Source organism: Mercenaria mercenaria, chromosome 18, assembly GCF_021730395.1.
Source record: "Mercenaria mercenaria strain notata chromosome 18, MADL_Memer_1, whole genome shotgun sequence".
In the NCBI taxonomy this organism is placed as follows: domain Eukaryota; kingdom Metazoa; phylum Mollusca; class Bivalvia; order Venerida; family Veneridae; genus Mercenaria; species Mercenaria mercenaria.
This window is the reverse complement of record NC_069378.1, coordinates 1,234,813-1,250,073: the sequence shown is the minus strand read 5'-3', so window position 1 is coordinate 1,250,073 and position 15,261 is coordinate 1,234,813. Positions and strand designations below refer to the sequence as shown.

The 15,261-nt window shown below is 35.2% G+C and overlaps 1 protein-coding gene across 2 annotated transcripts in view; it reads left to right on the top strand.

Moving 5' to 3' along the window:
* The window catches only part of LOC123539313 (chitin synthase chs-2-like), a 70,255-nt gene that overhangs the window by 48,151 nt on the left and 6,843 nt on the right, over positions 1-15,261 (top strand). Inside the window, exons 16-25 of one of the 2 annotated variants that reach the window (XM_053530492.1) lie at positions 1,517-1,717; positions 2,197-2,289; positions 4,629-4,933; positions 5,531-5,695; positions 7,045-7,180; positions 8,209-8,338; positions 9,529-9,719; positions 11,055-11,244; positions 12,502-12,688; positions 13,351-13,506. In XM_053530492.1, the coding sequence (XP_053386467.1) occupies positions 1,517-1,717; positions 2,197-2,289; positions 4,629-4,933; positions 5,531-5,695; positions 7,045-7,180; positions 8,209-8,338; positions 9,529-9,719; positions 11,055-11,244; positions 12,502-12,688; positions 13,351-13,506 (1,754 nt within the window). Of the gene's footprint in view, positions 1-1,516; positions 1,718-2,196; positions 2,290-4,628; positions 4,934-5,530; positions 5,696-7,044; positions 7,181-8,208; positions 8,339-9,528; positions 9,720-11,036; positions 11,245-12,501; positions 12,689-13,350; positions 13,507-15,261 lie in introns of both variants that reach the window. The other variant, XM_053530491.1, reaches the window with a different exon arrangement.

Genomic DNA, 15,261 nt, shown 5'->3' with positions numbered 1-15,261 from the left:
CTTTGAAAAAGGCCAGTTTTATATAGAATATATAGGGAAAACTATTTAGGCTATTGTGACCTATATAGTCACTGGACTTTGTTACATAACTTTGTCTCCATTAAAAATATTTTCTAAACATTTCAAGAGTAAACAGTTTTGGCCCATTGTTCATATGGCGGGTTGAACATGTTACTTTTAAGACTGACTGGTAGAATATTGTATGTCTTAAATAATTATAAGTTACATAGGTGGAAATCATGAATTCATAAAATTAAAGAATTTGACGATTAGCATTTATCATTTATCAGTTAGCATCAGCTTTTTGACATTAAGCATTTGGCATCAAACATTTAGTAGCATAAAGCATTTGGTATATAGCATTTAGCATTAAGTAATTGGCATTTTAACATTAAATTATTGGCATACAGCATTAACTTATTGGCATTTAGCGTTAAACATTTAGCTTCTAGCATTTGGCAATTAGCATGGCGCACCGACCTTCCATACATACGAAATGATACAAGTCATATACGTAAACGAGTTCATCACAACATTTTGTGCGCAGTTAAATCACGCAGCAAGCGTTAACCACAGTAAGCAATTTTCACGATTGGTCAGTGCGTCCTTGCGCAAATATATATATATTGACAATTTGGATTGGTGTGTGATCGTGCAAATTTTGCCTCGTTAAGTTGTTGGTGTGATGGTGTTTCGATGGGAGGAGTAGTCGTGGGAAGTTCGTGTCCAGGAAATCATTTTGCAAGAACCGACAACATTTTGGATAGCCAGTTTCAACTATTTCGTCGATTAATAATTCGCCCGACTCACAGTCACATAAGATTTCAAAACATCGTAATGTATCACCTTCAACTTCAAATCTGACCGGCCCAAGAAGCCGTTATATTTATAAGACGCCCGCCCCTACCCCCAAAGTATTTGAGGGGAGGGAGTTAGAAGGAGGGGGTCACTTAGATTTGCCCTTGTCCGTACTATTTGTGCATATCGCAAAACGTATTTGAGTCATTAAACATCATAGGATCGTTAATCAGCATTAGTAGTTGTGCAACTGCTTTTTTATTTCACATAGTTAGACCAGAGCTATGGCCGTTTACAGTCAAAAATGTACATTAAGGTCCTAAAAGTTTGTGTCACATGTTTCTCAAAAACTATAGACCTAGAGTCATGAAACCGTACTAGAATATAATTCAGCCTGTGAAGATGTGCACCGGGGGTTTAATTTGAGACTTCACTCAGTAAGACAAGATTTATTGCCCTTAACTTTGTCAAAAATATGCGTAATGGTCGTGGACGTTAGTGTCGCTTGTATCTCATAAAGTATTCGACATAGAGTCAAGAAACATTTTAGGCATATGATTCTGTCAAATCAACACGGAAAACCGAGTTCCGATTTATTTGCAACATTCTGAAAACAGCCTGATAGTGTGTGGTTACACAGGGCGATAGTTATCCAATTTTATTTCAGAACTATTGCATTTAGTATAAGCACGAGTATTCAGTACTAACTTGTCTTTAGGTCCTATGGTTTGGTATCAGAAGTTCGAGTACGCAGTCAGCCATTGGCTCCAGAAGGCAACAGAACATACGATTGGATGTGTACTCTGCAGCCCTGGGTGTTTCAGTCTGTTCCGAGGGTCATCCCTGATGGACGACAATGTGATGAGGAGATACACCACCCCTCCAACTGAGGCCCGGCATTATGTTCAATATGATCAAGGTTTATATTTGTTAAGATTGATGATTATTCCTAAGAGTATTCGACAGACTCTTGCCATGACCAAGGTCTTACAGTAAACGAGTTCAGGCATTGAACACCTTTAAATATTTACATAATTCTTTAAACGACTATTTATTGAAAATAAGCTAAGGTCCCAACTAGGCTTTCCCGACCTGCTTAAAATAATGTTTTAAGATCGCAAGCATAGATTTTCCTGTTCTATGCATATGTAGCTATAAAGCATCATTGAAAAGAAAAAAATGTGTTTTTATATGACAAAGACAAACATTCCGTTGCTCGTTTTCTCTGTGTAAAAGATTTCAGATTCGGCTTGAAAGAATCATTTTTCTTAAATTAGGTAGTCAAAGTCTTAATAGGTAGAACAAATATGGCATTTTACGGATCATGAATATCATAACTGAAGGTAGAACTTTCATCATGCATCAAACTGTTTGAATAAATCAATATTTTGTGAACAGGAGAAGATAGATGGTTGTGCACACTGCTGTTGCAACAAGGATATCGGGTTGAATATTGCGCCGCATCGGACGCTCTCACTTATGCTCCGGAAGGTAAGTGTGTACATGGCTATCGTAGAATATTGTGCCGCATAGGACACTCTCACTTATGCTCCGGAAGGTAAGTGTGTACATGGCTATCGGGTAGAATATTGCTGCATAGGACGCTCTCACTTATGCTCCGGAAGGTAAGTGTGTACATGGCTATCGGGTAGAATATTGTGCCGCATAGGACACTCTCACTTATGCTCCGGAAGGTAAGTGTGTACATGGCTGTCGGGTAGAATATTGTGCCGCATAGGACGCTCTCACTTATGCTCCGGAAGGTAAGTGTGTACATGGCTATCGGGTAGAATATTGTGCCGCATAGGACACTCTCACTTATGTTCCCGAAGGTAAGTGTACATGGCTATCGGGTAGGATATTGTGCCGCATCGGACGCTCTCACTTATGCTCACGAAGGTTATTGTGTAAATGGCTCTCTGGTAGAATCTTGTGCCGCATCGGACACTCTCACTCATGCTCCCGAAGGTAAGTGTGTACATGGCTCTCGGGTAGAATATTGTGCCGCATAGGACACTCTCACTTATGTTCCCGAAGGTAAGTGTGTACATGGCTATCGGGTAGGATATTGTGCCGCATAGGACACTCTCACTTATGCTCCGGAAGGTAAGTGTGTACATGGCTATCGGGTAGAATATTGTGCCGCATAGGACACTCTCACTTATGTTCCCGAAGGTAAGTGTGTACATGGCTATCGGGTAGGATATTGTGCCGCATCGGACGCTCTCACTTATGCTCACGAAGGTTATTGTGTAAATGGCTCTCTGGTAGAATCTTGTGCCGCATCGGACACTCTCACTTATGCTCCCGAAGGTAAGTGTGTACATGGCTCTCGGATAGAATATTGCGCCGCATCGGACACTCTCACTTATGCTCCCGAAGGTAAGTGTGTAAATGGAAATCGGGTAGCTTTCACTTATGCCCCCGAAGGTCAGTGTGTACATGGCTATCGGGTAGAATATTGTTCCGCATCGGACGCTCTCACTTATGCTCCCGTAGGTATTTGTGTAAATTGCTCTCGGGTAGAATCTTGTGCCGCATCGGACGTTCTCACTTATGCTCCGGAAGGTAAGTGTGTAAATGGAAATCGGGTAGAATATTGTGCCGCATCGGACGCTCTCACTTATTCTCCTGATGGTAAGAGTGTAATTGGCTATCGGGTAGAATATTGTGCCGCATCGGACGCTCTCACTTATTCTCCTGATGGTAAGAGTGTAAATGGCTATCGGGTAGAATATTGTGCCGCATCGGACGCTCTCACTTATTCTGCTGATGGTAAGAGTGTAAATGGCTATCGGGTAGAATATTGTGCCGCATCGGACGCTCTCACTTATTCTCCTGATGGTAAGAGTGTAAATGGCTATCGGGTAGAATATTGTGCCGCATCGGACGCTCTCACTTATTCTCCTGATGGTAAGAGTGTAAATGGCTATCGGGTAGAATACTGTGCCGCATCGGACGCTCTCACTTATCCTCCTGTTGGTAAGAGTGCACATGGCTATCGGGTAGAATATTGTGCCGCATCGGACGCTCTCACTTACAATACCTATTCCAATGATTCCAAAATGTTCATTTATAAAACAGGCTTCAATATGTCAAATACTTGGACAGAAGTTGAATATGTTTGCCAAGTAAGTTAATAAAAGACATTAACATTGCGAAAATCCTTTTTTTTTCTGAAAATGGATTTATTTGTGAAAACATTGTCCAAATAATTTCTTTGATAAAGAAGGAAACATTGTGAAATAAAACTTCTGGAAAAAAGTAAAATATATAAGACAGTATAGAGATCTAACTAAAGAATTCAAATTTTACACTGAAAATATGACAATTCCTTAAAGATGTATGATCAAGTACATTAACAGTTTATCCAAGCTCCATCTATATTTTGCATAAAATTAAAATGTACATGTACATTGAAGCAACCCGTCTGTAATATTTTTCTTTTTCTTTTTGGCCTACTTTGCAAATGCCTGGCTCTGAGGCTGTGTTGTGGAGCTCTGTGCTTCCGAGAAATCTACCCTTACCTATTATCTTTTGAGGTTATGCAAAGAACAGATAATTTCTGAAAAGCAAGAACACATAAACTAAACCTCAGTATACCACATGTTAAATAAAAAATAACAAATACCAGTAACAATTTTTTTTGCACTTGTAAAAACGTATTTATAATCTTTCTAGATAGCATGTTGATGGAATTCTTTTGGTACTCATATACCTTTATATATGTGACTACAGGATTCTACCTTTTAATATACAAATGTATAACTACAGGTTTCTACCTTTAAATTTGTAACTACAGGTTTCTACCTTTAAATATGTAACTACAGGTTTCTACGAGTTTTACAACCAGAGAAGACGCTGGACGCCATCAACTATGGCTAACATACTCGATCTTCTTCTAGACTTTAAGAATGTCACCAAACGCAACAACGATATCTCCATGTTGTACATCATGTACCAGATGTTACTCATGGTCTCTTCTATACTGACACCGGGAACAATATTCCTGATGATACTTGGAGCCCTAAATATGGCGTACCCAACATTATCTTTATACTGGGCTTTGGTGATCAATCTACTTCCGGTCGGCATCTTCATTTTGCTGTGTTACCTTGCAAAGGGAGATACGCAGGTAAAAAAGTGTTGAATTTAGATCTGTTTTCAGATAGTTTTATAGAACAGAACAGAACTTTACTGCCATATCTTGCTCGAAGATTTAAAGTAGTTCATATATACATTGTATGGTCATAAATATTTAGTGATTCATAGGTATTTTTGTTAATCCAGTCAGTTATGAGTTGATATTGACAGAGAGTGTTTTAAACAGACTCTAAGCTTGAAGAGTTTATTAGCGTATGTCGAATTTGGATGTCGTAACTCTTCCATAAAATCTGCATGCGTCATCATTTCATAGCTAAAGTTTGGTACAACTGTTTGGAACACTCTCTGATTGTAGCTCGAACACAACAGATAGGGATAATCTGAACCATTACATCATGAAAACATCCGAAGTAGATCTTTTTTTAATGTGTGGCCTTACCTGTTCGTAGGAGATGCTTTATTTTATAAAAGAAGTACAATTCAATTCACTGTACGCTTGTTTTTACTGATAAATGGAATAGCAAGTCGAGATGTATTTCTCTCTGTGGTGATTGTTAATATGTCTTTAATTGATAATGAAATGCTAGATTTTCAATTAAAGGTATTTTGTTATATATTCACTTTTCAGTTAGCATATGCGGCAGTGTTGTCCACAGTCTACTCGTTAGTGATGATGCTGGTGATTGTTGGTTTATTGAAGCAGGCGGCTGATAACGGATTTTGTTCCGTCACCACGGTGTTTCTATGCTTCGTTGCCGGAGTATTTGTTCTGGCAGCTTTTATACATCCGCAGGTACGCATGTACTTGCATTGTTTAATTGTTCTAGAAACCTCTGTCTCTCGGTAAAACAACCTTTTTCATTGATTACCATAATGTGGAAAGTTCTGCGTGAGTTTATTTCGTGATTTGTCGTAATCTCGTGCGTAACAGACTGTAATAGTTTTATTTATTATTTACCTATATAAATTCTGTAAAAAGGGTCGGCTTGTATTTCACAAGTTAATATGAACAGGCAGAAAAAAAAATCTGTATTGTACCTTTTGTATTGTATGTTGCCGGCTTACTTTCATTGATATGCATACCTGACACAGTTCTATAAATAGCGCATATAAAATTTTTCGTTAAATAACAAAATAACAAACAAAAAGGTGAAGGTTTATAATAAAAGAGTCATTATAACAGTAGCTAGATCTGGGATTTTGTATTCGGCTCTCGTAGATTTTGCAAGGCCGGATCACACTCGGCGCACAACCGTCTCGTGATATCCGATCTGGCAAAAATCCACTCGAGCCGAATACAGCATCCCAGATCGAAATACTGTTATAATAACCCTATTATATTACGTGGTTTTCGGTGAACTACTGAAATATTAGAGTAAAATATGAATGGTAATATCACAATGAAAAAGTATCAATTCCTACTGAAATTCATCAAATTATCACGTTAAACAATTAGTTTGGTACATGTGATATCAAATTTATTTCATTTGACATACCATATCTGTGCCACTCGTAAATACATTACATCTGTTTGGCGTTCACTCGATTACAGATAGATGTGTCTGAAACTGAATATTTTAAAGATTGGCAAAATAGTAAATCGCGGGTTAACTGTAATGTCCAGTATATATAATAGGGTTATTATAACAGTAGCTTGATCTGGGATGCAGTATTCGGCTCGAGTGGATTTTGCCAGATCGGATCTCACGAGGCGCGCAAGCGCCGAGTGTGATCCGACCTTGCAAAATCCATGAGAGCCGAATACAAAGTCCCAGATCTAGCTACTGTTATAATGACCCTTTTATTATATACCTTTACCATTTTGATTCTTGTTTTGTTCTTGAACGAAATCTTCAATGTTTATCGATATTAAATGGAACTTAGTGAAGTTTTTATGTGCGCTATTTATAGAAATGTATCGGGTCCTGCATATTAATGAAAATAGTCCGGCAGCATACAATACGGGAGGTACAATACGGAATTTAAAAGGTACAATACGGAATTTTTGTCTGTCTGTTCATATTTTATTGTGAAATACAAGCCGATTTTTTTACAGAATTTATATAGGTATATAATAAAATTATTATATGTATACTTTTAAGAAACGATTCATTTTTCTAAATGCTCGATGTTTTGTTGTAGGAGTTTTGGTGTATCCTTCATGGGTTCCTGTATTTTCTTGCTATTCCTTCGATGTCGATGTTACTGATGCTGTATTCGATAGGAAATCTACATGTTGTTTCCTGGGGAACAAGGGAAACCCCAAAACCTGCTACAGGTATGGTATCTTACACACTTGGTCAATTCAATGTCGTTATGGGTTTTGAGGAAATAAGAGTTGTCTGGAATGATTGGTAATTCATGCGATTCATGCTCGAGGTAGAATGAAACTATTTTAATGTGAGGTATACAGTTAGTTTACTCCCTCAGTGATACTAAATTTAAATCATGGTGTAGAATTCGTCATGTGAGGAAGCCATCCAGTAGACTTACGCGGGCGGTTGTTATCCATTGTGGAACATATAATTTCTTTCTAAAACATGAAATTTATATCTATCTTGTTCCGGAACCACTGTCAGTATATTAAAGACAATGTGTTTTGTTTTATGCCCTTGCTGTATATGTAAATGTACCAGGGTTTAAATAAGAGAATAGTTGAGTTGAGTTGATTTGGTTCTAACCAGCTGTATGCTAATGCCTTAAACAATACCCGGAGGTGCACCTTGAGTCTTCCTTCACCATTTAAAACTTACAGTCATTATATGACCTACATTATATGACCTACATTATATGACTTACATTATATGACCTACATTGTATGACCTACATTATATGACCTATATTGTGTCGATGTGACCCTAAACCATCAATATATTTTCAAACCCAATTGTTTGAACTGTTGCTTGTATTTCCATCATTTGAGCTCGATTTCAATTTAATAACTGATATTAATGTAATATAAATAAATAAATAAATAAATAAATAAATATAAATGAATGGGTACAGAAAGAAGTATTTGTAATATAAATGTTTAATGTCTTATAATCAACTTCGCTATAGACAATTTATGTTTGCATTTTAACAAAAATGTATTCCATCATATACATGTATAACACAAGTTTGTAAATAGTCTTAGAAATCGGGTGAAGATAGCGCGCAGGAACAGTAGCTGGGGAAATAATTGTCTTCAATATATTATTAATATATTTCGTTTAAACGAACAAAATTGCATTTTTAAGAGTTAGGCCATGTTAACATCATGGACTTTTCCCAGTATATTAAGAAGGCTAACATATTAACTTCCAGCTCCCAAACCTGGCGAAATCAAGAAGCAGCCGGAGAAAAGGGGAGCTGTCCAGGAGTGGCTAGAGAAATTAGGTCTCGCAGAAAAAGCTGGAAAATCGGATTATATGTTTTCATTTGGAAACCTTTGCAGGTAATTTGTTTTCATTTGGAAACCTATGCAGGTAATTTGTTTTCATTTGGAAACCTTTGCAGGTAATTTGTTTTCATTTGGAAGCCTATGCAGGTAATTTGTTTCTATTTGGAAACCTTTGCAGGTAATTTGTTTCTTTGCAGGTAATTTGTTTTCATTTGGAAACCTATGCAGGTAATTTTCATTTGGAAACCTATGCAGGTAATTTGTTTTCATTTGGAAACCTTTACAGGTAATTTGTTTTCATTTGGAAACCTATGCAGGTAATTTTCATTTGAAAACCTATGCAGGTAATTTGTTTTCATTTGGAAACCTTTACAGGTAATTTGTTTTCATTTTGAAACCTATGCAGGTAATTTTCATTTGGAAACCTATGCAGGTAATTTGTTTTCATTTTATGCAGGTAATTTGTTTTCATTTGGAAACCTATGCAGGTAATTTGTTTAAATGTGTTTAACAGATGGAACTTGAAATGGGGTTTGGTGGATATATTTAGTGTCTTTAGTGAGTGTTTCACATTTCATTATCGCTTATAAACAAATATGGTGAATCTGTATTTATTTTGTTGCATTCGATGGTTCCAAATTGCTTGTTACAGATAACGAGTTACCCTTTAAATACCATGAAGCAGCCTTAAAAGGTCTTGCCTAACGTGCTATAAAATGTTGTTATTTTCTGGATCATTTGCATTCAGTACAGCAGTTTGTAATAGACTACCACTTAAGCCGTTGGTAAGGGACGTGAGGGGTTTTCTCTTCGTCAACAGTCTTAATCAAATACATTAATCTTGTGCCATATACCTATAATGATCTACGCATTTGTCTCCCTTTATTTAAACTGACAAGCTAACCCTAACCCTATCCTGTAATGTTGGCGAACAACACTCAAATGACTCTATGCCAGTTCTGCAAGCTCCACAAAAAGATATTTGACAAGGAGCAATTTTGAATAACCACTACATTCTTACATTGTTGTACCCATTTGAGGGATAGATGAGTTATCCGAAAAAATCTAACCTCAGCAGAAATATTTGTTAAAATATCTCGATGAGTCACTTAGTTGATGTAAAATTATATGTCCATTCCTTTTAAGGAAATATTTTAAGTATTTTATGTTATGGAAACAAAATACCATTGCATTTACACACAAATATTTAGAAAAGAAATATTAGTACCATTCGTAAATACTAGGTGTGTCTGCTGTCCTACTGAGACCAAAGATACGGAAGATATCAAACTGAGAGCCATTCTAGACCGTTTAGATGAATTAGAGGCTAGAATAGTAGACCAGTCTGAAAGTCATATATCGGCGGAAGCGGAATCAGAACGTCACGTGCACTTTTCGGAAGCCTCGGACTTGTTCGAAGGAACAAGAGAAAGGAGTAAGAACCCCAACTGTATTTTGTGATATGCTTTTATTAGTTTTCTCGATTAGATGATAATAATAGTGATAATTCTGTAAACGTTTTTCCTGAAGGTATAATAAGTAGGAAATAAGCGTATTTATATTAAGTAATCTATTTATGTAAAATTAGGTTTTTTTTAGTTATAGGGTTACAGATATAACAATTACTTTTGTTTGTCTTTTTTCATCAATACCCTTTCTACTGTTTGGTCCATCTAATTCTATTTGGAATGATTCGTAAACTGCGCTTTACTTTGTGAGACCCAGATATTTGTAATCTAAAGGTCTCCTAGGATAACAGAAGGCTCTTCTTGATTGTTTTATATCTTAAATCATGTCTATTTTATGGCCAAAATGTATTATTCCATAATCTAAAATTGGCCAAAATCACAATTTTGAAAAAAAAACATATTAGAAATGTTACAAAACTTTTGCACGGATTTAAGATATCCTCCAACTTTCATAATAGCTGATTTTTGCAAATGAAGTCTAAATTTGGTGTAAAAAATGGCTGAAATTTATGATGGAAAATACCACATCGAACTTACTTTTTGATAATCAGACCAAAATTTACAAGTTCAAATAACCGCCCTCGGAGTCCGATGTCCTCAAGAATGGTATATAATATCATTCTAACACTTTTAAGATTTTCTTTTATATACATAAAGAAGGATTTTACCGTGTATTGTCTTTTCGATTAAAACACGTTTCGCAAAATGACCTACTTTTGGCGATTCCGCCTAAAATGATTCCAGATTAGTTTCCGTTCCTGATGTAATTCGAACGCGCTAGAATGGAAATAGATTTTAGTTTTGCGTGCTTTGCAATTGTTGGCAAATAAAACACGTTTTTTTCGTTCAGTGAACACAAAACCATGTTTTATTTGCCAACAAAGCACGCAAAACTAAAATCTATTTCCCAAATGGTACAGTCTCATATACAATGAGAAATCCGAGGAAAACCTTTGTTACGGGAAATGTGAGTCAGACAGTAAATGTATTCATATATTTATAGCACTTAACTGTAAACCATTGAACATATAACCAAGAACTGAATCTACATGCATACTGCATGTTTCATATATGGAATGTATTGTGAAGTCATTTTCTATCTTATTATTGTATATACTACACTTTGCAAAAAAATGTCTGTATACAATTGTATGTATTCATGTATTATTAGAATAAATTAGTATTCACTTTTATATAAAATGTAATATATATTCCGCATGAAGCATGTACTATATTCATATAATCTCCCTTTTTCTCTTCTCTCCTCCCTCCAATCTATGCAGTCAACCCTCTATTTCAAGAGGAGTCCACCTCTAATAAGCCTCCGCCTCGACATTGGATCCACGACCAGGATCTGAAGGAGGGAGCAATAGAAAATATACGAGACGAGGAAACCGTGTTTTGGGAAGAGTTAATCAAGACATATTTATACCCATTGGAAGGAGACAAGAAAGAGCGGGAGAAAACACAAGCAGAGCTTCTTGAACTAAGGTAATCTGCTAATCTATCTAAAAGGCACTGGCCTCCAGATCGTACGGCAACAAAACAAAAGAGAAAAATTTAAGGTATCTAGAAGTTAATGCTATATTTCTTAAGAAAGCTAACTATAATTTATGGAACAGAACAGAATTTTATTTCTAGGATTTGAACATACAAGTTCCTCGTCCCTCACATGTATGAAAAAGAGTAAATCAAGGTCTACATACATACATATACAAACACATACGTGCACAATGTACAAATAAAGATGAAAAGGAGAGTGATCAAATTTTTCAAGCATCCAGCTGAACATTTAATAAAGAGTCTCTAATTTTTAATGCTCTTTGGATGTAAGTCGAAAGCTTAATTAAAGTTTTGTTGTTTTTGGCACTAATTAGGTAGTTCAACAAGTTTCCACATTCTTGGTCTCTCCCAGCAGTATTGTGGTGTTAGAGTTTTTCTTAATCACCAGTCTATTTTCACCACATACAAGACACAGTCTATCGCTTTTTTCAAGACGATTACGTCCATATCTCCTGGCTTCCACATGAAAACAATACGCCGATACTTGCAATTTCGTTAAGGCATATCTATTTGAATTAGATTTCATTTTAATTTTACTATTTTTTACACTGACAGTTTTAAAGCGTTTGTAACACTTTACTCGAAGTAAACTACTTTAATCATAAATATCTATATTTTACTTCCTCCGTAGCAGTATTTGTAGAGAGAGCGGGGGAAAGTTTTTATATTGCCGCGGTGGCCTGGGTTCTATTCCCGACGCGGGCATACTTATTTTCTTGATTTGGCATTTTTAAGATAGTTTAGAAACAAAACTCATATTGTAATGTTCAAAAATTTCAATTTTAAAGAAAGATCATTTTTGGATGAAATCTGAGGCAATTGCCTTTAACTATCAACTGTCATAGATGTACTTTTTCAAAGGGAGTGCTGCGTTTGGCTGTGCTGTTGGGTGGGTAGGGAAGTCGGAAAGGGGAAATTGGAGGGTTTGGCGGTGAGGACTATGTTCATTTATGTTCATTTAACTGAATGTGTGTCGTTGTTGTGTTTAACTATGATATAACATTTGACAGGAAATTATTTCAGTTTTATATCATGTAATTTTTAAAATCGATCTTTATTATGTACAAGAAATAATCATTCATTTCTTAGTGTGTACGAACATATGATAATTGATTCTAGTTCCAAATAGTGTACACGTATGTATTTGAGATGTTTATTCTGATGCATTATGTTATTTTGTTTCAGGAATACAGTCTGCCTGTTTTTCTTGCTTGTGAACGCTTTATTCGTGGTTATAGTGTTCAGCCTTCAACAAGTGAATGCAGATTCGGGTGGGTCTATCTCCATAGAGCTACCATGTGCTGATGGAAATTTTGGTGAAGCCATTGAGCCAATCAGCATGGCTTTTACAGCCGTGTTTGGGCTTCTACTGGTACTACTGCTTAAAATTACTTTTGAAAATATTTTAGTGTGTTTACAGTATGTTTTATTATTTATTCAATCAATCAACCGTTTTATAGCACTCAGCAACTTTAGTTAAGCATTTTTACCATTTTCAAAGCGCTACTTTTTCAACGACCTTTTTTCAGTTAAACATTGTGCAGGAGATGAACTTTCATTTTCGAATATTGTTTTCTCTTTATTTGAAATTTAAAAAACGACCATTTTAAGTATACGAAGTGATCGTTCTATATAGCTTATTTAAACGCGAGTTTCAAATTCCATTGAATTGTAAAAAGTCGTAACAACTTGCTTTATTAGTAGTCTAAGTGATATTTGCTCTATCTATTTGATGATTTATGAAAAGAAATACACTTAAGATTACATCTTTTTGATATATGTGTTAAATGTATGCCATTGAATCTTAATATGTGTTAATATCGAAACATACTATAATAATGAACTCTATTCACACATGTTTGATAATTATGTATTCCTTGTGTATACTAAATTTGTTTCATGTTTTCTCATGTACATGTAAATAGTTGTTATATATGTTATAATCACTGAAAAGTGGAAATAAAGAGTATATATAACTGCAATTTAAAAAGTGAATGATGACATTTTTAGAGAACTAAAACTGATTTTCTTCAGGTAATTCAGCTGTTTTGTATGGCACTTCACAGAATGTCAACATTCCTGCAGATTTGTTCCATCACAGAGATAAAACTGAGTAGACCCAAACAACTACAGCCTGAAGAACGGGAACTCAGCGTAGAAAAGGGTCTACAGCTTGTTCGAGATATGCAGGTAATCCAGGAATATTCGTATACATGAACATATCATGATAAAGATTTGCAAGTAAACCAGAAATGATCGTATATTTATATCATGAACATATGAACATCATGTATCATGTTCGAGATATGCAGTTAAACTTGAAATAATCATATATATATGTATATCATGAACATATGAACATCGTGTATCATGTTCGAAATATGCAGTGTAACATGGAATAATCATATATATGAATATCATGAACAGATGAACATCATGTATCATGTTCGAAATATGCAGTGTAACATGAAATAATCATATATATTAATTTCATGAACATATGAACATCATGTATCAAATTCGAGATATGCAGTTAAACTTTAAAATAATCATATATTATTTGAATATCATGAAAATATGAACATCATCTGTCATGTTTGAGATATGCAGTTAAAAACTTGAAATAATCGTATATATCAATATCTTGAACATATGAACATCATGTATCATATTCGAGATCCGCAGATAATCCTGTAGTGATCAAATATATATAAACGCATCGTGTTCAAGATATGCAAGTAAACCTGGAGTAGACATATTTGTTTGAGATACGTAAGTTATTACCAACTGACCGGATAAATCAAAGTATATCATGTATATCATGCATGTAAATTTTATTTACCAGTCAATAAAAATATTACTGTGTTCGAGATATGCAGATGTAACTTTATAACAAGGCATAAAAATAATGATTTTCAGGATACGCATATAAATATGTAATAAGACATAAATCGTTTTAACAGGTTAAGTAACAAACATGCTGTAATAAGACATGAATCGTTGTAACAGGTTAAGTAACAAACATGCTGTAATAAGACATGAATCGTTGTAACAGGTTAAGTAACAAACTTGCTGTAAGAAGACATAAATCGTTGTAACAGGTTAAGTAACAAACATGCTGTAATAAGACATAAGTCGTTGTAACAGGTTAAGTAACAAACATGCTGTAAGAAGACATGAATCGTTTTAACAGGTTAAGTAACAAACTTGCTGTAAGAAGACATGAATCGTTGTAACAGGTTAAGTAACAAACATGCTGTAATAAGACATGAATCGTTGTAACAGGTTAAGTAACAAACTTGCTGTAAGAAGACATAAATCGTTGTAACAGGTTAAGTAACAAACATGCTGTAATAAGACATGAATCGTTTTAACAGGTTAAGTAACAAACATGCTGTAAGAAGACATGAATCGTTTTAACAGGTTAAGTAACAAACTTGCTGTAAGAAGACATGAATCGTTGTAACAGGTTAAGTAACAAACTTGCTGTAAGAAGACATAAGTCGTTGTAACAGGTTAAGTAACAAACTTGCTGTAAGAAGACATAAGTCGTTGTAACAGGTTAAGTAACAAACTTGCTGTAAGAAGACATAAGTCGTTGTAACAGGTTAAGTAACAAACTTGCTGTAAGAAGACATAAGTCGTTGTAACAGGTTAAGTAACAAACTTGCTGTAATAAGACATGAATCGTTTTAACAGGTTAGGTAACAAACTTGCTGTAAGTAGACATGAATCGTTGTAACAGGTTAAGTAACAAACATGCTGTAATAAGACATGAATCGTTTTAACAGGTTAGGTAACAAACTTGCTGTAAGTAGACATGAATCGTTGTAACAGGTTAAGTAACAAACTTGCTGTAAGTAGACATGAATCGTTGTAACAGGTTAAGTAACAAACTTGCTGTAAGAAGACATGAATCGTTGTAACAGGTTAAGTAACAAACTT